At 36.6% G+C, this 22,793-nt stretch overlaps 3 protein-coding genes across 4 annotated transcripts; all 3 read right to left on the bottom strand.

The window, feature by feature from the left end:
* Positions 1 to 1,284: 1,284 nt before the first annotated feature.
* On the bottom strand, positions 1,285 to 6,029 carry LOC127179579 (transmembrane protein 179). 2 transcript variants are annotated; one of them, XM_051133199.1, is made up of 5 exons: positions 5,494 to 6,029; positions 2,658 to 2,795; positions 2,200 to 2,278; positions 1,524 to 1,716; positions 1,285 to 1,468 (listed from the first exon to the last, which is right to left on the bottom strand). In XM_051133199.1, the coding sequence occupies exons 1-4, from the start codon at positions 5,793 to 5,795 to the stop codon at positions 1,534 to 1,536; spliced, it is 702 nt and encodes a 233-aa protein (XP_050989156.1). In that variant the 5' UTR covers positions 5,796 to 6,029; the 3' UTR covers positions 1,285 to 1,468; positions 1,524 to 1,533. The 2 variants fall into 2 exon arrangements, with proteins under 2 accessions (XP_050989156.1, XP_050989155.1); XM_051133198.1 differs by having other exon boundaries at positions 1,285 to 1,716; positions 5,494 to 6,027.
* A 6,203-nt stretch (positions 6,030 to 12,232) lies between these two features.
* On the bottom strand, positions 12,233 to 16,984 carry LOC127179649 (uncharacterized). The gene is made up of 6 exons (XM_051133315.1): positions 16,841 to 16,984; positions 16,424 to 16,730; positions 13,393 to 13,480; positions 13,143 to 13,258; positions 12,435 to 12,611; positions 12,233 to 12,276 (listed from the first exon to the last, which is right to left on the bottom strand). The coding sequence occupies exons 1-6, from the start codon at positions 16,982 to 16,984 to the stop codon at positions 12,233 to 12,235; spliced, it is 876 nt and encodes a 291-aa protein (XP_050989272.1).
* Positions 16,985 to 18,522: 1,538 nt separating this feature from the next.
* On the bottom strand, positions 18,523 to 22,793 carry LOC127179648 (protein ELYS-like). The gene is made up of 11 exons (XM_051133314.1): positions 22,726 to 22,793; positions 22,392 to 22,528; positions 22,209 to 22,298; positions 21,974 to 22,117; positions 21,732 to 21,857; positions 19,661 to 19,739; positions 19,375 to 19,561; positions 19,111 to 19,254; positions 18,842 to 19,032; positions 18,639 to 18,758; positions 18,523 to 18,544 (listed from the first exon to the last, which is right to left on the bottom strand). Exons 2-11 carry the CDS (start codon positions 22,483 to 22,485, stop codon positions 18,523 to 18,525), a joined length of 1,197 nt encoding a protein of 398 aa, XP_050989271.1. The 5' UTR covers positions 22,486 to 22,528; positions 22,726 to 22,793.

Below are 22,793 nucleotides of genomic sequence, written 5' to 3'. Positions count from 1 at the left end.
TTCAGTACAGGAAACCAGACATGGATCACACACTTCAAATTGTGTTTAAAACTAGTATTACCTGAGCTACAATGTATGTACTAAGTCCAGCTCTTCAGCTAATGATGGAATAGAGACTGACTGGAAGCTGTTTCTCATTTCTAGCGCTGCTTTAAATAGGCTTGAGAAGGAGAAAATCATTTGGTTGAGTTCAAATGTAATTGGCAATAAGATGCTGATTGTATGTCACACAGGATTTATAACGTATTTAAGCACACTTTCTTAAAGCAATAGTTTTCCCAAAATTAAAAATTCATTAATTACTCACGTTCATGTTGTTCCAAACGCGTCATTTTGTAACACAAATGAAGATATTTTTTTTTTTTATGAAATCTGAGAAATATCAGTTCTTTCAAGGAAAGTTCATTCCACCAAAATTTGCTTTAAAAAGTTCACATGCTGGAATAAGATGCTTAAATATGCTTGCTTGATGCACAAGAACCAGTGTTTACCATATTTTATTTAGTCTATGTATGTGCATTGATCAGTGTATAAATGAGCAGATTTAATTCAGGCTTTAATTCATATATAAAGTTGTCATGCCTCTTCAGATGTGGATTAAATCACTCAGTTCGTATGGATTATTTACAGTGTTATGAACTTTTTAAAAAAAATTTGGTGGAATTGGCTTTCACTGAAGGGAGAGAATCTAAGGAACCTTATTTCCACCAAAAAAAAAAATAAATAAATAAAATAAAACGTAGCTACGAATCTGACCGAGTTTGTACTTCTCTGACTTTTTCTCAGAATTGGGATCTCACAATTTTGATTTATAAACTCGCAATTGCTCGGAATTCTGAGAAAAAAGAGAGGAAAGCCTATAAACTCATAATTGAGAGAAATGTTGCAAATCTGTGATGAAAAAATGAACTGAGAGGTAAACTCCAAGCTGTGAAATAAAAACATAGAATTGTGAGATATAAACACATAATATAAACTCAAAATTCCGAGAAAAAAATAATTTTGAGATAAAGTCAGAATTGCTAGATTATACTGTGAGTTAAAGTCCAAATAGTGGAAAAAAAAGCTAGCAACTGCGAAAAAAAGTCAGACTTACAGTTATCTTTTTTATATTTATCCCGTAGTGAAAATGGGCTTCCAAAGAAATCTCTGGTTTTATTGAAAATATCTTCATTTTGTGTTTTGAAGATGAATGAAAGTCTTATAGTTTGGGATGACATTATGTAATTAATGACAGAATTACATTTTTCTTAAACTATCCCTTTAAGTTATTGATGTTCACTGTTTATTTTGTCCAGGGTCTTGTGTTTCAAGCTCAACATCAAAAAATGTTGTGGGTAAATGATCTGTGACCTCTGTCCGAATAATTGAGTGCACGTGAACGTCAATTCTCAGTCATTGTCGAATGTCAAATAAAATGTAATTCAATTTGATTCAGTTTGCAATCATAAGTTGAGAAACACCAACTAATGAGCCAAATTTAGAAGCTTATGAACACATTTTACTTGACAGTACATCTCCGTTGACAGTTGATCATATCATGCCACTTTTCTCATCTACCACATCAGAGCGCCGGCGTGACGAGCGTCCGAGTAGGAACTCTTTCTCGTGGATCAAGCTGTCGACCAGATCCTCTTGACGGTAGTTGTGATAAACCTTCAGAAAGGCCATGACGGTGATACCGAGCCAAGTCAGCCAGGCCGCCCACAGCCCAAACTAGAGAAAGCAGAGGAGGCTTGACTGCTATATTCATGATAAAAACTGTCAGTAAGCAGTGAAACAGACTAGAAAAGATAAATTAATCATGACTAACTTTGTACACTGTCTAATCTGGAGTTCTGCAACAATTCAAAGGTTAAAGAGATAGCTCACCCAAAAATGAAAACAAATTAAGATACTTTTGATGAACCGCTGATGCCACATGGACTATTTTATCGATGTCCTTACTACCTTTCTGGGCCTTGAATGTGGTAGTTGCATTGCTGTCTATGCAGGGTCAGAAAGCTTTTGGATTTGATCAAAAATATCTTAATTTGTGTTCTGAAGACGAACAAAGGTCTTACGGGTTTGAAACGACATGAGGTTGAGTAATTAATGACATAATTTTTATTTTGGGGTGAACTATGCCTTTAAGCCAACATAATGATATAATATAAAGCAGTCATGTAGTCACACAGTTTGTGTTTTTAACTGACCAACCTGTGCTATGGCAAACTGGTCATAAAAAGCAGAGTTGTCCAGCCCTAATTCAAGATCAGTGTCCTGGAGATCCTCACAGCTAGAAATGAACAGTAGTCGGTGTTAGATGTGATTCACAGACACTTGAAGAATCAACATTTACCAAGTAAATATTGCTCATTAGAACAAAGCTGCTTGTCAGACTCATTCAGAGTTTATATTCAAATAATGTAGTAGTCTGTGTACACTAAAACGTGACTGAACTTTAAGTCACTGAAGTGAACTGAGCCAAAAGCTTCCGGCTAATTTCACTGTCACCAAACCCTCTCTGACAGAGTAAAAAAGGCCTATTCAATTAATCGCAGCTCTTTTAAAGCTATTAAGACAGTCTAAAACAACCATCTGTCTTTTTATAAGTATTTTAGATACATTGTAGTGTTCAACCCGAAAATAGTGGGATACCTGAGGGTCATGCTTACCTGCTAGGCATACTGCCTCCTTCTGTTATAGCATCACACCATAGATTGAAACCCACACTGATTATTGTGCTGGACAGGAACACTGCAAACACTACGAACGTGCTGATGAGCAGGTTTAGGAAGGCATTGAAGATCGAGCTGTATAAATAAAGGTCAGAGAGAGATTTTACAAAAGCCATCATTTACACTTTTCTTTCTCTTCTTTCTTCTGTTGAACACAAAAGAAGATATTTTGCAGAATGCTAAGCTGCTCTTTATATTTTATTTCAGTTAACAATCATTTACTTCAGGTAAGTTTTTATGGTTTAATTTTAGTTTCAGTTAACTATAATACAGTAACCCTGTTCTGAAGCTATATAAATCTTTTTCACACTTACTTGTCACGATTGATCATGATACAGTATGTGCAAGAACAAATTATGTTTGATGCCATTATGACTGCATAAGGATGGGTGAGATTCATGAGAAGGTAATAACAGCTTCTTTAACTTTACAATGTTTAAATTTTATATATATGTAACCCTGGACCACAAAACCAGTCTTAAGTTGCATGGGTATATTTGTAGCAATAGCCAAAAATACATTGTATGTGTCAAAATTATCAACTTTTATTTTATGGCAAAAATCATTAGGATATTAAGTAAAGATCATGTTCCATGAAGATATTTTGTACATTTCGTACTGTAAATATATAAAAACTATTTTTGATTAGTAATATGCATTGCTAAGAAGTTAATTTGGACCAATTTAAAGGCGATTTTCACAATATTTTGATTTTTTTCCACCCTCAGATTCCAGAAATTCAAAAGTTGTATCTCTGCCAAATATTGTCTTATCCTAGCAAACCATACATCAATGGAAAATATATTTATTCAACTTTCAGATTTTGTATAAATCTCAGTTTCGAAAAATCGACATTTATGACTGGTTTTGTGGTCCAGGGTCACATATAAAAATGTATATATATATGGTATACATACAGTATCACACAGTATGGCTTCAGAGTGTAGGGGAGTATAGTGGAGTATTGTGCAAGTGTTACATCTAAACTTCTATAGTACTTACTGTATTTACTAGGTATGGGTTTGAGTAAAATGTTATTTTTCAAGTGGTCTCTTATTTTTTTTCCATAACTATTTGGGTAGATTACTTACAAATTGTAGTCTGTTACTGATTACAGATAACATGATGAAAACTGTAGTTAGTAACGTAATCCAGGTTAATTCTAATCTAGGTAATTTTAGGTCATTTTCATTTTAAAATAAGGAATTTTAATTTTAATTTTAGACAATGTAGTCTGATTACTTTTTTGAGATTACTTTTGACCTAACGTGTTTTACATTTACCATTCATACATCAATAATACATTTCATAATTATTTGTTTCAAACACAGTGTTTTCCTCCCAAATTCAGAAGCATGGATCACAAAGTTATTTGCTTGACATTTACCTGAACATACACACTGCCAGTCAAAAATTTTAATGTTTTTTAAGGTAGTCTCTTCTGCTCACCAAACCTGCATTTTCTGATCCAAAGTACAGCAAAAACAGTAATATTGTGAAATATTTTTACTATTTAAAATGACTGCTTTCTATTTGAATTTGTTAAAATGTGATTTGTTCCTGTGATTTCAAAGCTGGACTTTTAGCATCATTACTCAGTCACATGATCCTTCAGAAATCATTCTAATATTCTTATTTTCTGCTCAAAAAACATTATTATTATTATGTTGAAAACAGCCGCGTAGAATTTTTTTTCAGACTTCTTTAATGAATAGAAAGTTCAGAAGAGTAGCATTTATCTGAAATAGAAATCTTTTGTAATATCATAAATGTCTTTATCACTTTTGATCAATTTAAAGCATCATTGCTAAATGTAAGTATTACTTTCTAATTTCTTTCCCATAAAATAACTTGCTCCTTTTGAATGGTATAGTGTATGATGTTACAAAAGCTTTTTATTTCAGATAAATGCTGATCTTTGGATATTTCTATTCATCAAAGAATCTTGAAAAAAAAAATGTACTCATCTGTTTTAAATATTGATAATAATAATAATCATAAAAAAAAAAAATCTTGAACAGCAAATCAGCATATTAGAATGATTTCTAAATGATCATGTGACACTAAAGACTGGAGAAATTATGCTGAAAAAAAAAACATTAAAAATCTTATTGATCAAAAAACTTGTGACTGGTAACTGTAATCTGATTATGAGCATTTTAGAAAGCAATATACCGTATTCTAATTATGAGTACTTGATTTTTGAAATCTGATTGTATAATCCAGATTACATGTAATCAATTACTATCCAGCTCTGTATGTATTCCATTATTATTATTATTTGAATAAAATTGTTTTGTAATAGAAATTGTAATTGTATTTGTAATTATTAAAAAAAGAGTAGGATGTCTACTGTTTATGTCTATTAAATATAAACCACACTGGCCTTTGATTTCAGGATGGGCATAAGTAGTATCATATAGCAATACTTAATAATCAATCTCATTATTCAAAATTATTTTCCATAGCTTAAAACTTTTCTAAACCATTCAAATGCACATAATAACCACTATCAATGGATTTATACTTTGTATTAGGCCACAAAAACCAATAAAACTACTTAATCACAAATTGAATAAGAGTTTATTGTTACTGAACCTGTTTCCAATTTCTGATCGTATTTCAAATAAAATATTTAACAAATATAGTAGCACATCTGTGCTGCTGTATGACATAACTGCATCCATGCATCCCAACCACCGCACTAGCACGGGTCTAATACATGTGAGACATCAAATTCACAAGAAATGCGATGAAAGAAGCAATCACTCACTCATCGTGGCCTTTGCAGATGAAGAACAGCAGCCTCCAGGCTTGTACGGCGGACAGGATGAGCGACGCGATGCCGACGGCGGTGATGAAGCTGCAGGATGACTGTGGTCCCCATTCCTCAATGATGAAGCGCTGCTTAGACACCGTGATGTTCTCATTCTGCCACATCCCCCGCGTGAAAAGCAGACATTTCCCGTGAAAATCCTCCGTGTTCTCCGACAGAGGTACTATAGCTATGAAGCCAAAGACGAAGGCTAAAAAATAAAGGATGCATTGCGCGAATATGAAATTATCCATAGGCATTTTGTCTGATCTGTGCTGTCGGTGCGGCTCGAGCTGTCGCGCTGCAGTTGCGCAGTCGGACTCTGCAGCAGAGCCGAGCAGCGAAATACAGCTCAAGGCACTTAGTCGAGGAAAAACGCAACAGAAACACACAACACTAATTAGTTGTAGTTTTATGGAAGGCTAATCCATAGAAATGCTCAAAAGCGGGTAACACTTTTAATACAGTTCATTAGTAAGTCATTAGCAAACATTAACAGATCAGAACATGAACATGAACAATCTAGTGAGTGGAGAGAATATTTAGTCACGTCGTTTTATTTGCGTCGCTTTCTTGTGTTATTTATATATAAGGAATAAAGGGTTTGTACTTATGTCCATTTGGTCAGGTCATACAGGAGATACTCGGATGTAAACAACAGCATGGTTTGCATGGTTAATGTACTACTGAATATGTTGTTTTGCTAATTTATGATGTCTAAATCATGGGGGAAAAATGTGTGGAAGCTGCTAAATCATCTAGAGAAGGACTTAGTAAGCAGTAAAGGCATGCTATTTTTACAAACTAAAGTTAAAAGGGTGGTAAAGATACGTACTAGCAGTATTAATTAAAATATTAGCCTAATATTTCACCTACCTGACCAGAAATGATAAGAACAAACACAAATGTTGTTAAGATTCTTGCCCTGGAAATCCGGACAATGACTGTGTCGTGAAAATACTCAATATTAATGGTAGGTATACCACTGTTCTACTAACATGACAAAATAACCAAGGCATTTCAACAAAAACCTTTATTTTGTGGAACACCCAGTGATCGAAATTAGAGTACAGTAATGACTATAGCATGAAATAAGATTACAACTAAAATTTTGGAGGGTTACAGCTGTCAGAAATGAGTAGGGCGTGTAGAGGCCCTCGGAGGCTGAAGGGTCCACTCTTGGTCCACAACTAGTGGGTTTCTTAGACATAACTTTATCATCAAGGATTTTCAGAGATTTTCAATCGGGTTTAGATCAGGACCGTGGCCCGGCTATTTAATTTTTTCAATCGTAGCTTCAAGGAACTGATTTACCTTTTTTGCAGTGTGACGAGACTATTATATGAAAATTGCAGGCTTGCTTGCAAGGAACAAACTGCATGTTGCTAAAGGAGGTTCTGATAAATATTTGCATTCACTCTATCATGTATCTGTATAAGAGGCCCAACTCCTGCTGCAGAAAACATCCCCCAAACCATGAATCTTCCTCCTACACCTTTCACTGACTCCTTTACGCACTTAGGATTTAGTCTAAGATGCCCAAGAAAGTGTTCCCGTCAGACCCAAATAAATTAAACTTCATCTCTCTCATCACTGAAAGTGAACTTTGGACCAGCTCTCCTTTCTCCACACAGCATGCTGCTTAGTAAAGGCAAGCTTAGCCTTTTGATTCTTTCTGCTGATGAGAGGTTTGATCACTGCAGAGTGCACTTTCAGTCCGACTTCTCTTAAATGTCCCAGGTCCTTACCCTGTTCAGCACTGAACTGGCAAGCAATTCCAGCTGCAGTGCTGAACCGATTCCCCATTGAGAGTCTCTGCATTTGTCTGAGGGACTTGAATGAACAAGTGTCATTGTAAACCTGCAATATTTGGCAAATCATAGATTTGGAACAACCAACTTCTCTTTATGTCGTAGGGTTTCAGTCACCTTAGTGGAGCCCACCATCTTGCAATCTCAGTGAAAATTGGAGGAATGCTGCTGGTTAAATAGCATTTGTCATATAATTAAAGAAATCAGCACCAGGTGCCAGAATAATACCAATAACTTGGAGGTATCTGTAAGCGTTCTCTAATTTTGATCAGAAAAATCTCATTTAAGTTTTTTATACTGTGCTTCAGAATACAATCAATTTATAAAAATGTATTCTTAAATGCTTAAAAAAACTGCCCTCCTACTTTTACAGTTTGTAATTTTTCATTAATTTTGCTCTTCCGTCCATGTCCAGGGAGGTTAGCTACAGTGCCATGGGCTGTAAACCTCTTGATGATATTGTGCACAGTGGACACAGGAACATTAAGATCTCTGGAGATGGACTTGTAGCCTTGAGATTGTCCATGTTTTTCCACATTTTTTCTCTCAAATCCACAGATAACTCTTTACACTGATTTCTTTTCTCCATGCTCAATGTAACACACAACACAAAGGTTGAGTCAACTTTTCTCCATTTTAACTGGTTGCAAGTGTGATTACTATATTGCCCACATGTGTTACTTGCCACAGGTTTGTATAAATACAAATTACAGGTGCATCACATGCTTGGAAAGCAATTATTTCTTACAATTTTGACAAGGTGCCAATCATTTTGTCCAGTCCATTTTTGGGTTCTGTGTGAAATTTTGAAGTTCTTCTATGTTTTTTTGTGTTATTGCATTGCAAACAAAAACAGTAAGCACGTGAATACCATTCGCAATTGGAACAATTTTCTGAGAAAAGTGTTGCATTTTTTGGCAGAATTGCACTGTATATGAGGAGTTCAGATGCAAAAACCTCTAACACCATTTGACGTTTTTCTTTAAAATAAGCATTTTTATCAGGCTCCTATGTGTGGGTTTCTATGTAAATACTGGTACTTCTGATTGGGCTGAGGCTGGGATTTTCCAAGTTTGAAGTAAAAGTATTTGATAGATGTATACTATGTTTTGAGGGCATTTACTCATTACCATTATCTTATTTTTGGCCGAGATGGCTTTTAGAGGGTTTTGCATCTGAACTCTTCATATCTTCTATATTCATCAAAAATACTAAATACTTATTCATAATTAACTTTAAGTGATATTGGTGACATAAGAAAACTCTTATGATTAATGAAGTTAAAATGTTTTTTAACAAAAAAACAAAAAATGGTATGAAATATCTGAATTAGAAAAATGTATTTGATTTCTAAATACATGTGCAGTCTTTTTATGTATTTATTTTAAATAGAAGTAGGCAAAATTGCAATAACCGTGACTCAAAGTTGGAAATTAATTAAATTAATGTTAACTTAATAAAAAGCGGCTTAGGTTAGGGTTTAATAATAAAAAAAGTTAAATATTTTATCCAAGACATAAAAACGTCCTGCATAACAGTACATACTGTACATAAAGCTTCCTAAAGTGCAGAAGGAAATCCATTGAGCTGCTTGCTCAGCGTTTAGGAGTCATTCTGCACTACATACTGTACACGCCTCAGCTATTTTCTACGAAGTGGTTTTGTGAGGCGCAGAGCAGCCAAGAAACCATTCTTGCGGAACGGCAACAAGCAGAGGAAATTACAGTATGTGGGTCCATTTACCTTTGAGTAATAACCAGTGCCAGAAAGTCCATTGAAGCAATGAGTGCATATTTGAAACGGTTGGTTACAAAGAGCCTTCTGTAAAGCAGCCACTGTCATGACCTGTACAGCAGGAGCATCATAACATAACCAATTTTGTGTTAGATCACTTGCACAGGACAAGAAGGAATTAAATTATATAGTGTTTTGTAAATAATAATAGCAAAAACATGTCATTATTTAGTTTTCAAAAAAACACTGAATATGTTCTTATAATATTTGAAATTTAAAGCACAAAAAATATATATCATTTTAACATTATATGTATATATATATATATATATATATATATATATATAAAGTGGTTGTATATTATGCAAGCATACTTTTTCCCCATCAGTTTAAGTTTTGTACATGAATTATTGTGAAACTATATTTACTTAAAAAATAAATATTATGCCATGGAAAAGATTTAACTCATTTATCTAATTTATAATAAGTTAAACTAATGATTAAAATACTCATTTTTTCACCTACATATGCAAACAGTAATTTTTTAAGTTCATTTGAATTGTTTCCACAATTTTCCTTGACGGCCTCGAAGTGAAGTTGGTCCGTGATCCATCTGATTAATGGTCATTTTAAGAGATCCTCTCCAGCCTGATAATTCAGTCTTCACTGCCTGAATAAAAAAAATAAATAAAAAAAAATAAAAATAAAATAAAATAAAAATAATGTTTCAACAGTTATCCTGTTTCTCTTAATTTCCTACAATTCCAAAAAGAAATGGTCCAGGTGAAAGAAACAAGGTTATACATTATTTGGCATAAACTTCATACTGTATATATACTTCATATTCATTTAACAGTTCCTAGAAGAACAAATATCATAGTCCTTAAATTATATACAAGTGCTGGCTTGGCCACGATTAATGATGAAATTATTGTATGGTCACTAAAATACTGATAAGTCAAATAATCAAATCAAAAAGCTAATTTTTTATATAAACTTTCACAGAAACTGCATGAGAGCATGTTGGAAGTTGCATAATAACCACAGAGCGTAATATATCAATTATAAATTATCATCAATTGAGCTATATTTATAAGATGAGACTCTGAAACGGATTTTGAAACTATCACCAACTTTCACTGTTTGAAAAGTAGCAAACCATTTAGACCAAGTTTATGTGAACAGCCTCCATGTGTCCATTTTTAGCAGTCTAAATTACTAGGGGCAGCTTTTAGAAATCAGTTGATGATGTTGAAATGATTATGTAATGCACACCTGCAATGCAAAAATCAGCTCATTTTACTGATGTTATACTGCCACTGTGTGGTCAGACGTGTAGGCTGTATTCTGTAAACTCAATGAAATGCCTGTTATACAAATATTAGGTAAATGAGCATGTCATACCTGTTTGAGCTCTCGTTTTTCCACTCTTGGACTGGACGGAGGATCTAAGAAGCTTCCAAGCCTATGAGGTTGGAGACGTTGTGGGACAGGCGACATCTGTTTATCTGTAGAGGACGTTTATTAAATCAGAGGATTGATTTATACAGATGGACCAGAGAATATCAAGGACAAGGAGTACCACTTGAAAATAAATGAGGAATCAACTGTCAGTTTAAAAATCAAATGAATTTATAAATTAAGTAATATAAACAAATAAAGTAGCAAAATAAAGTACTTTTTAATACCTGTCAAAAAAAAAAATATATATATATATATATATATATATATTATTATTATTATTATTATTATATTTTTATACTTTTTATGTAATCCATGTTTAAAAATGTAGTTAAATGTAATATCTAAATATTTGTGCAACTTTTTTCAAGTGTATGTAATGTTTCATTATTTAAAAGCAAACTAACTTTTTTTTTTCTCGCTTGTGAGCTATCATTCTTTTATGAAAGCCCAGTAGTGCCACTGAATAAAAATCTCACAATTCTGACTTCCGCAGAATTGTGAGTTATAAAGTCAGAAATGTTACATATACATTCACAATTATGAGAAATTAAGTCAGAATTGTGTGATATAAACTCGCAATTGCAAGTTATAAAGTCAAAAATGCAAGACAAACTCTTGATAGAATTGTAAAAAAAAGGTAAAATTGAGAGATATAAACTTGCATTTGTGAGAAATTGTGTTATTATATCCTACAATTCTGAGAAAAAAAGTCAGAATTGTGAGAGAAAAAAAGTTGCAATAACTTTATTCATTTATTTATTTGAAGAAACAGGCTTTCATATTCTTTAAATATTACTAGGTTTGATACTTTTTAGGCCACAGCACGTCATACCTTGTGTCATGGAAGAAACTTGCTCTAAAGCAGGAAGCAGCCCAGTTGAAGCCCGTCGAGTATCCAGTGCCTGTTTCCACCAGCTGCCCAGCTTACAGTGACCTACCCGGTCTGAAGTAGTCCGGAAACACACTGCTTCTTTTGTGCTGGAGACCCTGGACTCACTGGAGAAGCGGTGTCTGGATTGCTGGGTGTGGACAGGGCTGGAGTGGGAGCCAAGAGGATTCTGGAGCTGACGGGATTGTTGCGAGAGATGGAGAAGGCTGTGCATATCCACAATGGAGCTTTTAAGGGCCCTTAAGGAACAGGCTGGGTAGGGTTCTCGATCATCTGCTAAGAGGTCAGCTTGCTGGAGATGGGTCAGGAGGTCATGCATGGTATCCGTGAGGGCGCAGGAAGTAAGGATTTCTGGCTGGTCTATGGCATCCTCAGATTCAAAGTCTTTCTGGCATTCCTCCACCCGTGAGGGAGAAAAGACACGCTTGACACAAGACCAACAGTCACATAAAAATATAATATTTTAAGAATACAATCAATCAATCAAAAAAAGAAGTACTTTAATAGAAAGCTGAATTTCATAATAAATAAATGAATACATATTTTTTATGCACCTGATCCAATTCTCATTATTGATTCTGCATTACATGGTCAAATTTTACATTTGTTTTTCTTTTATTAGAATTTATAAGGTATGCCATTAGTGCATACCTTAGGGATTAGATGGGAAGTCTAAATTTTAGGACTGTCACTAATGTCCTAATGTTTGGTAATCGAGTAATCAGTTGATTATTCTGATGATTAATCGAGTAATCTGATAATTAAAATACATTTTTTTGAGGTAATAAAATAATGCATTTCATGGATTCTTGTCCGTGGAATGCACCACTTCCAGTATGTTGCCTGTTATTCAACACAGACAAAATGCAATCTTGTTTTTTTTTTTTGTTTGTTTTGTTTTGTTTTGTTTTTTTAACAATCAAGTACTCGATTGAATCGAGGAATCATAACAGCCCTACTAAATTTTAAACGAAAATCTACAATATGGTCATTAAGATCACCTACCCTTAAGGGCTTTAGTTCCAGAAAGCTGGAGATTCCTGATGCCTCTGAATCCTGCAGGTGAACATATTCTGTTTTTGGTTTAGTGGGTGAAATGATCCACTTTTCATTCTCAGTCAGATTCTTTGACTTAATGCTAACAGCATCCTCCACTGTCTTATGGTAAGTAAACTTCTCTTTGGAATAAAAAAAGGGAGAGAGAGAGTGATCAATGTCATCCCACATGCTCAGTAAGGCTCTTCTACTAAACAATCCTAGAAGACAATTGTATTGCTTAAAGGTTGTTAGGTGAACTTGAATTGAATTTCATACTAGAGTTATATATGTTTTGCGATTATTGAATATCGGAATATCATCTGTCTGATATTTCACCTGAAAGAAAAACCTGGAATAATAAATATTTAGACTTTTAGATATTGAGTGAAATTAAAATATCTGACTTATGATTGCACATCTGAGTGTGTGACATCAATTTGGGCACTTTTCTTAAAAAGAGAAAAATATCAGATTCTGAAAAGCTAAACAAAAGTCTCAACTTGCGCTCTAATGTGTTCCCACTGCTGTTAAAGGAGTAATTGATTGAGATGTAATTTCTTCTGTGATTAACCTGTCCCATGGGATGACTGTTCCTCTTTAACTAGATTCTAAATTATGAGGAAAAACTCAACTGATTAGAAAACTACCAGCCATAAATGTTATCAACTCACCATGATTGGGTGATAAAAAGTTATGACTCTCCACCGGGGTCTCGGGAATTGAGCACACTGACTGATTGTCCTCATTACTGTAGCAGTTAGGGTGAAGGTTAAGTGTGCTCAAGAGCCTAAAACAGCAAAAAAACACATCAACATCAATGTGGAATCACTTTACAGTAACATTTACAAACCCTTTAGCTTGACAATACTATAAGAACTGTTGGTTTTCAGAAAGTTTGATGTCTGATAAATAATGGCTCACCTTCTCTCTGCATGTGTAGCTTCTATTGTGTAGCCCTCAGCTGAGTGTGAGACTCCAGATACCACACTAGGTAAGATCTTATCTTTAACTTTATGAAAGAAGTGTTAATAATGTTTGGACATATCATAACAGGATGGAAGACTGTTTTCATCACAAGATTAAAAAAAAGGTACAATTCTGAGAAAAATGTCAATTCCAAGATAGAAGCTTAGAATTAAGACCTTTTTTCTCACAATTCTATGTTTATATTTCACAGTCTTTTTCTCTATCTTGCAAGATATAACTTCAAAATTGCAAGATGTTAACTCGCAACTGAAAGATACTGTATACATTTAATTCTGATAAGTCAGAACTGTATGATATAAACATGCAACTGTGAGAGAAAAGAACGGAGAAGTCATTTTTTTTATTCTGTGGCAGAAATAAAAACACACAATTGTAACATGTAAACTTAGAATTTAGAGGAAAAAATAAAAGTTGTGAGATGTAAACACTCTGGTTCCCTTGGATGAGGGAACAAGTCAGCTATATATGTGACCCTGGACCACAAAACCAGTAGCAATAGCCAACAATACATTGTATGGGTCAAAATTAAAGATTTTTCTTTTAAGCCAAAAATCATTAGGATATTAAGTAAAGATCATGTTCCATGAAGATATTTTGTACGTTTTCTACAGTAAATATATCAAAACTTAATTTTTGATTAGTAATACTCATTGCAGAGAACTTCATTTGGACAATTTTAAAGGAATTTTCTCAATATTTTGATTTTTTTTTGCACCCTCAGATTCTAGATATTCAAGTAGTCCTATCCTTACAAACCATAAATCAATGGAAAGCATATTTATTTAGCTTTTAGATGATGTATAAATCTTAATTTCAAAAAATTGCCCGTTACAACTGGTTTTGTGGTCCAGGGTCACATATAAGTCAGCTCTGAGCGCCATTTCGTCAAAATCTTTCACTTATGGGAGAAATTCCTGTTTACTCTGAATACTAAAGCCTGATTTGCTCATGCTTGTGTAGCTGCACGAACATATGGCGCCTCAACCCAACAAAATGCGTCAGTCATCGACTCACATGCAGCCCTATAGCACGGCAGGCTATGCAACGCTCATTCCCTTGTCTCAGGGAACCAAGGTTATGTTAGAAACCAGAGCATTCCCTTTTAAATGGTCTCTCCAGTTGCATCGCTGACAGTTATGGGGAATGCATCCAATAGTGCCGTGCTATAAGCAAGTGCAAAACAAAGCTGCGAGCCCCGTCCCAGAGCACCTGTACTGAGGGCTCCTACAAGCATGAGCCCCAACCTTATCCACTGGAGGGCAGGCAAGTCCAAATTATAAAATCTGGTGAAAGTGGATGGTGATAACCAGCTGGCGGCTGCATAGATATCACCAGTATAAATCCTGCTGGTCCAAGCCCAGGAGAAGGCCATTCCTCTGGTGGAGTGAGCCCTCACTCCTAGGCCTGTAAGCCTGCTGAGGCGTAAGCCAAGGCTATAGCATCCAATATCCAGAGAGGTAACCTTTGCTGTGTACCTGGCAGCTCTTTAGAGCGGACTCCGAAACATACACAGAGCTGCTCTGAGTGCCAAAATGTGCCAGCGCACTAAATAATACACTCTAAGAGCTTGAACCAGGCAGAGTGGACTGGGACCCTGCTCATTCTCTAAACTGAAAGGAGCCAGGAGAGTAATGACCTGTGCTCTGAACGGAGTGGAGAGCTGGGAGGATGGAGTCTTCTGACAAATGGTACCAAATGCTGAACTGGAGTGCTTCAGCAGGAAGTGGCTGCATTGACTTGCCGAACAGTCCCTTGGAAGAGATTGGGGAGCCAAAGGTGGTGCTCCAACCCCACCAGATTGATGACTTTGCCGATCCTGCGCAATGGCTTTTGTAGTGCACAGAGCCAGTTCAGTCACTGTGAAGGTGTCGGAACTCTGACAGGACTTGTCTATGGATGCTAAATAGTCTGGCCTGAAAAAGTTGGAGCACCACCTTTGTGTGAAGTGCTGAGTCAGCCTGGTCAGCCAATAAATAAGCCCTGCTTGACAGAGTGGAGGTAGTCCTGCAGGGCTTAGATAGGTGCACTCCACTGGCCTTCGATCCCAGGGCCAATGGAGGGCAGAGGTGTGTGTTCCCCTCTTCAAGACGGGAAAGCTCGCAATAACCTCTTTTCTCAGCACCATTAACAGTGGTGTGAGACATGGAGAAATGAACACATGCCGAGTAGAGGGCACACCATGTCCAGTTGAGTTTTTCGTTAACCTCTGGGAATAACGGGACAGGTAGTTGGCGGGATGATAGTTGATGGCATCCTTGCAGGTACCACTTGTCTAAGCAGTTGCATACAGACACTTCAGGAGCCAAACAATCCAAGACGAGGTCCACCACAGCTTTAGAAAGAACACAGATCGGCTCGCTGTCCATGCTGGGCCGTGTTTGAAAGGAGAGTGTTGGGGTCTTAGCCTGAACATGGCCATTCTTCAGCATCTGAAGGTATCAGTAACATGGAGTCATCAGCGACAACTTCCTCTTCAGACCCCCCAAAGAAGATCGAGCCACTCACAGCCAGCAAGGGGTGCTGATCCTCACATGAGAAACACACAATTGAGTCGATGTATTGGGAAGAATGAACTGTGTGCACTCGAGCCTGATGGATGAGACCCATTGCCCCCCTGACCGGGGAGGACCGCCTTCATGAAAGAAGGTGATCCGCGACTGAAGCACAATTTGTTCATGCAGCTACGCAAACATGAACAAATCAGGCTTAACTGTTTTGGAGTAAACAGGAGTTTCCCCCCAAGCATCAGTGATGCAGTGTGAGAGATTGTTTGAAAGTGAACTCAGAATTTAGAGCTAAAAATATAAGAACTACGTGATATAAACTCAGAATTGTAAGGAAAAAAAGTCTGATTTCTGAGAATTCAGATTTTCATAATTTATATTTTATCCCGTGGCAGAAACAGGTTTCCATATTACAGAATCATTAATGTAAAACAATTCGATTCAACAGTTAACAACCTCACCCCCGCTTTTCCTGCTCAGACTGTTGATCGATAACACCTCTGTGGCGCCCTCTAGAGTGAAAGTTAGATCAGGACAGCCAGAGATCATGTCTGTGGGAGTTTTGTCCTCATATGTGAAATGACTTTTCTCTTCTTTAGGCATGGAAGAAGAGTTCTGCTTTAAGAGGATGGATTGCTGTGCAGACGGGGGTTCAGAGCAGAGAGCTGATGGTGAAGAGCAGGCAGATGTGAAGAAGCCAACAGACTCCATGCTGTCAGGAGATGCAGAGCGAGAGGAGAACACTGGCAGTGGATCACACAACTCCTCCTGTATGGATGGATGGATGGATAGGAAAAATTATGACTAGGTTGATGGATAGACGGATGGATGTTGCATTTATTGTAAATGAACATGGCTGTGACTGTGAGTCAGTGTACCTCTGTCTGGAGAGGCAGGTCTTCCTCACACTCTTCCTCATCACCTCTTTGCTTGAACTTACAATGAATGTCAACTGATGTGCTAGTAGCAACATGACATAAGGCCTGACATGAGAGTTGTGCACTATTCGAACTATTCTCCATGTACACTGGTAGCGGCAGCACCACCCTAAAACGAAGAAAATGCAGAACAGTAAATCAAATTATCCTTATTCTTCTTTTGAGACTAAATTTTGAAAAATATATCTCCTCCTAGAGCTTTAGAGCTAAAGCCACCAAACTCAGATCAGACCTTCAGACTAGTCTGACTCTTTTCTAACTTGTCAGATGATCAAAACTATGAAAGGTCCCATAGACTTTCATTGAGGGATCAAAACTTTTGTACAGTAAGACTACAACATACTAACAAACACTATTCATGTTAAAACATGCTGATATGTTAACAACATTCTAATCATGCTAACAACATGCTGGCAACATGCTAATCATTCTAGAAGCATGTTAGCAATATGTTAATCGTACTAAAACATAATAGAAACATGTTAATAATGCTATTATACTAATCATACTAAATACATGGTACCAACATGTTAACAACATGCTAATCATGCTAATAGCATGCTAGCAACATGCTAATCATGCTAAAAGCATGCTAGCAACATGTTAATGATCCTAGAAACATGTTAACAACATAATAGCAACATACCAATCATGCTAAAAACATACTAACAACATGTTAATAATGCTACTGACACATTAATCATGCTAAATACATGCTACCAACATGTTAACAATATGTTTATCATGCTAATAACATGCTACCAACATGTTAATAATACTAACATTGTGTTAATCGTGTTAAAACATGTTAGCAACATTTTAATAATGCTAAAGGCATGCAAGCAACATGTTAATCATGCTAAATACATGCTACCAACATGTTCAAACTGCTTCAAACTTTCAGGCAAGGCTTTCCCAGCCCAGCTTCAAAGTTTGTTCACAAACTTCACTCATCTAGTAACATCACTCATTATTAATAATAAACGCTTCTTGGGAACCATATCAGAATGATTCTGAAGGATCATGAGAGTAATGGCTGCTGAAAATTCAGGTTTGTCATCACAGGAATAAATTATATTTGACAATGTATTAAAATAGAAAAACGTAATTTAAATGTTAATAATATTGTACAACATTACATTTTTTTTTTTACTGTTTTTTTTATAAAATAAATGCAGCCTTAGTGAGCATCACACACCCACACAAACAACAACTTGTTGACATTTTGGATGGTACTGTATTTCTGCTACTTACCCTAAATGAATGAATGAATGGATGGATGAATAGTTCCCAAAAAGTGAGCCTGTTTCTTACCTTCTTTTCTTTGGTAGTGGACATATTTCAGAAACAGATTGCCTGAGTATCTTGACAAAATCTCCCGGGGTTAGTGGGTCATCTATGTGGTACAGCCAGGCAGACAGTGGACGAGGTCCTTCATGTCACCCACACAGTCAAATCACATAGTTTACACAGAATGTGGGGACTATATAATTTCAACTAACATGCTACTGTATGTTTAAAATGCAGTTGTAGTTTACCTGCTTCAATTCTTAGTGGTCGTTGACATACTGTTTCTTGCTTCAGTATTTGTGCTTCACTGGACTGCATATTTTGGTTTTCTCTCAGCTGGAGATGAGCCATACCCTACCACAAAAAAACAAATGGATGACAAAGAACTAATTTGTTTATAGAGTTTTCTAGGGAGAAAATCATTATAGCACCTAGAATCACCTCACACAGAGAGGGCAAAATATTACTATAAATCCCATGATTCTCACAGACATGAATGAAGTGTTCAAACAGGTGAATATCTTCAGTTTGAAGACCTCTAATCAAAGCCCAGGCCTTGGCGATACATCTGAAACATAACAAATCATAACCCATGTATACTCCAATATGCGACTATTACAGAAACACCACAAGAACTTGACTGTGATTTACTTGTTGTGTATTAACACATCCACACAGAGTTTGATGTCATGAATGTTCTTCACTGCTGGTGTGATGCTCAACAGATACTTCAGTGCTGCTCGATTCTCTCCTGTCCTCAATAAGGTCCTCAGAACAGCACAATGGTGCCAGGACAGTGTTGGAGGACAAGCTCTTGGGCTCAATAAGGCATTCATTGAGTCCTGGAAATAAAAAAAAATGTTTACACCAATGTAATATGACACCATACAGTTTGAGCAATAGTATCAAAAACATCTCACTGTTACTAATCCATGGTCTAAAAGCCAGAATCCACAGATCTGTTGAGAAAATGCAAATGGGATACTGAAGACATGGCAGAATGACTGCAGGAGATCATCCTCACAGTGCAGAAAGTTAGACACATCCAGGACAAAGTACATGATCTGGAGAGGACTTGTTAAAGAGAATTATCCTCCAAACACAAAATAACAACCAAAAGGCTATTCATCAATAGCTATTTAGCTAAATATAACAAAATGATAAAATAGAAATAAGCAGGATACAATGGCTTGGACAGACAGGATGTCAATATTAGGCAGCAGCACTAGCTTTAACAAAGCTGATAGAGATGGCGGTGGGTATGTTTGGTAGGCACAATCTTCTGAAACCCATATAGGCCCGTGTTGTTTGTCCATATGAGCTACCATACCCTGAATAAGGGAGCTCCATCGGTACTTATCGTCAGCATAACTGCTGATGAGAGAGTATTGGTTACAATATTTAAATGACTATTAAATGTTAATAAGAATACATAATTTTGTTGGTTAGAGTGAAAAAGGTGGTCATTACCTCAACTCCAGACATGTTCTCCTGTGTTTCTGGTCCATCTCACGCCACATCTGAGATATCTTCTTCATTTCATGAGCTTCTGAAAAAGACACAAACACAAATAATATAGCTGCAAGCAGCAATTACAGGACCAAGCACTAGGCAAAGAAGGCAGCAAGCATTAGAGCAACTAAAGCAATGAGTAACTGAAGCCATTTTAAGATTTTTGTTAAAATGGCTGAAAAATCATAAAAAAAAAACTTTTGACCAGTAGGTGACACTGTTATCAAATCAATGTGGTGTGTTTAGTGTGAGGTGACAATAACACACACAATGTTTGGTGTCAAAGCTTTGCAGAGATAAAGCCTCAGAGTCATTTTGGCATCATGGCTCAAATTTGTAGCATTGCTATACAAAAACAGTTTCGTCTGTTGACACGAAATCCACAACTTTGTGTCAGCACAGTGTGAAGATAATCTGGCTCAATTGGCTTCGAAAACCGTTCTGCATATCGACCCAAAATCTACTTGACAAATCAACTTGAATTCCATAACTTTTTGCCAGCATGGTCTGAATATGATCCAAATCAAATTTGGTGAAAATTGAACCAACGGTCTAGGAGGAGTTAGAAAAAGAATGTTTCCAACATTGATCAAAATGGAAGGAAGTTGATCCAAAGTGGACAGGAAGTTGAGCCAATTTTGGCATGAATGGTATTGTTGTTCTCAGCATTATCCAAGGAAAATATTGAGATCACTTTCATTACAACAGGCCAATTTGGGTGGCACTGTCCCCAAACTTTTTGAGTACTGTCAGGGCATGGTGCCAAAGACACATACCGAGTTTAGTAGCTATACGACAATGCTTTGTAAAATATAGCACTATAGGGGTAGCCGTGGCCTAATGGTTAGCGAGTTGGGCTTGTAACCGAAAGGTTGTGGGTTCGAATCCGAAATCTGGCAGGGATTGAAGGAGTGAATAACCAGCACTCTCTCCACCTGTATAATACCACAGCTGAGGTGAGTCCCTTGAGCAAGGCTCCCCAGTGCTCCGGATGTGTGTTCACGCTGTGTGTGTGTGAGTTTGTTCACTATTCACTACTGTGTGTGTGTGTGTGCACTTGGATGGGTTAAATGCAGAGCACAAATTCCAAGTATGGGTCACCGTACTTGGCCACACGTCCAATAAATTAAATTAATTACAATAAAATTCAAAATGGCTGACATGGGAAAATTTGGTATGGTTTGACTCAGCATGCTCCTCTGAATCTAAAGAGACCAGTTTTGTAATTTTTCATCAAACTTGAGAAGTTATAGCCAAAAATAGACATTTTTCATATATCCTGACCACTAGGATCGGCACTGCGCCGAAACACTTGTTACACACCCCAAGTTTAGTCTCAATATGCCAAACCGTTGTGGAGATATAGTCTCACATCAATTTTTGCATGGTTTCATAGAATTCGTTTGCGTGTTATTCGAGAACGGTTTGACAAATCAACTTGAATTCCATAACTTTTTGCCAGCATGGTCTGAAGATGATCTGAGCCAATTTTGGTGAAAATCAGACAAACGGTCTAGGACGAGTTAAAAAAAAAAAGTAGGTTTTTACAAACTATTAAAAATAACGAAAAAAACATAACCTTACGATTTTTACATTTTGGTGTTCATTCGACTCGGCATGAGCCAAGGATTCAGGGGAAAATGTTAAAAATAGAGTTCAAAAGTTATTAGCATAAACATGAGTGAAACTTTGGACAAGTTTTGGCGCGAGACTCCAAATTTGTTATGGTTAATGTTGGGACTGTCCTCTATAGAGTGTGCCAAATTTCACACCTTTCCCGCAAGTGGCTCTATGGGCTGCCAAGAAAAAATGGAAGAAATGGAAGAAGAAGAAGAATAAGAACACCAACGGAAACAACAGATGCCTTCACACCTTCGGTGCTTGGCCCCTAATGAGGACATGATTAATTACAGTGTACTTTATATTTGTTTTTAACATTCACAAGTAATATCAGTTGCTACTTTTTCTATTTTAATGGATCATTTTAAAAGACCAAAGAAGCAACCCTATCCAGAGCTTATCACCTCACCGGGGTATTTGGGCAGAAGTCCTGTGATGCTCCACCACTGCACCAGGTGACCCAGCAGGATGTGTTGCATGATGGCATGATGGTCTTGTTTCCAACAGCCCCATATATATGAAGTCCTGCTTCCTACTGTACACACCACACAGGACACCAAAGAACAGAGATGGAAAACCATATCCCATCACCAAATCCCTTTAGGAATCCCTTTTTGAGGCTCCAAATATGACAATAGTCTTCAAACTGACCATGTTCAGAGTGCAGACCGGCACTGTATTTCTCTATTAGGTGGACCAGAGAAAGCAGGCTCTTCAGTTTGAGGAGCAGTTTATGGACTAGAGCAACAGATTTTTCATCCAAACACATCCACAAGCCTTTACATTGACTGAAACCTACAATCAGAGACGAGCCAGGTGAGCTTTATCTGAACACCCCAAACAAAAGCGGTAAACCTCAGTGTATAATAAGATTTCACCCACTCACAGAGAATTAATAGGTCCTTCTTGGCCAGTTCTGCTGATCTCTGAAGCCAGCAGTTAAAACTGACCACACGTTCACTCGTATCTCCTTCACCTATAGGGAAACAGAACATCATGTGTCACATGATCATGATCTATATTGGATTGAGAGTATGTACAAGTACAATATAAGACATTGAAGACTTACCTCCAGCATAGAGGTCTCGTAAACAGCCAATGAGGCCTTTGATATTGTTGTCTGTTAAAGCTTTATTCCACAAAACTTCTGAGCTTAGCATCATCCTGATATTCCATAAAGAACATTCCAAGAATCCTCCTAAGAAGCTTTAAACGTAAGGCCTTAATTAAAACATTTTCAAAGAAAGGAGAAAAACAATTTGTGCTGTTTTAACTACTGAAAATGTATTTAAAGGCTAAATAGTTAGTATAAAAGCTTGTAACATTCAGTTATCTATACAGTAACTGATAAACTGTTCATGTTTTGGACAGTACTCATGAACACTGTGGTAACCAGTACTCACCAGATAAAGCACCGTTTATCCAATATCCAGTGGTCCTATATGGGCGTCCGGCATTCAGATCTGCTGAC

Source organism: Labeo rohita, chromosome 17 (assembly GCF_022985175.1).
Source record: "Labeo rohita strain BAU-BD-2019 chromosome 17, IGBB_LRoh.1.0, whole genome shotgun sequence".
NCBI lineage: Eukaryota > Metazoa > Chordata > Actinopteri > Cypriniformes > Cyprinidae > Labeo > Labeo rohita.
The sequence above is the reverse complement of the archived record's forward strand: the minus strand, read 5'-3'. Positions and strand labels throughout refer to the sequence as shown.

Bases quoted from the DNA above. Each gene is read 5' to 3' on its own strand.
- LOC127179648 (XM_051133314.1), bottom strand. From the start codon at position 22,485: ATGATGCTAAGCTCAGAAGTTTTGTGGAATAAAGCTTTAACAGACAAC. The intron at 22,299-22,391 runs GTAAGTCTTCAA...GTTTCCCTATAG, and splicing joins ACGAGACCTCTATGCTGGAG to GTGAAGGAGATACGAGTGAA. The intron at 19,255-19,374 runs GTATCCTGCTTA...AGTCCTCTCCAG, and splicing joins TCCTGTCTGTCCAAGCCATT to ATCATGTACTTTGTCCTGGA.
- LOC127179579 (XM_051133199.1), bottom strand. From the start codon at position 5,795: ATGCCTATGGATAATTTCATATTCGCGCAATGCATCCTTTATTTTTTA. The intron at 2,796-5,493 runs GTGAGTGATTGC...TTATTTATACAG, and splicing joins ATCTGCAAAGGCCACGATGA to CTCGATCTTCAATGCCTTCC. The intron at 2,279-2,657 runs GTAAGCATGACC...GTTCATTTCTAG, and splicing joins GGAGGCAGTATGCCTAGCAG to CTGTGAGGATCTCCAGGACA.
- LOC127179649 (XM_051133315.1), bottom strand. From the start codon at position 16,984: ATGGAGAATAGTTCGAATAGTGCACAACTCTCATGTCAGGCCTTATGT. The intron at 13,259-13,392 runs GTGAGCCATTAT...TTGCTGTTTTAG, and splicing joins GCTACACATGCAGAGAGAAG to GCTCTTGAGCACACTTAACC. The intron at 12,277-12,434 runs GTGATCTTAATG...GTTGAATAACAG, and splicing joins ACTAAAGCCCTTAAGGGTAG to GCAACATACTGGAAGTGGTG.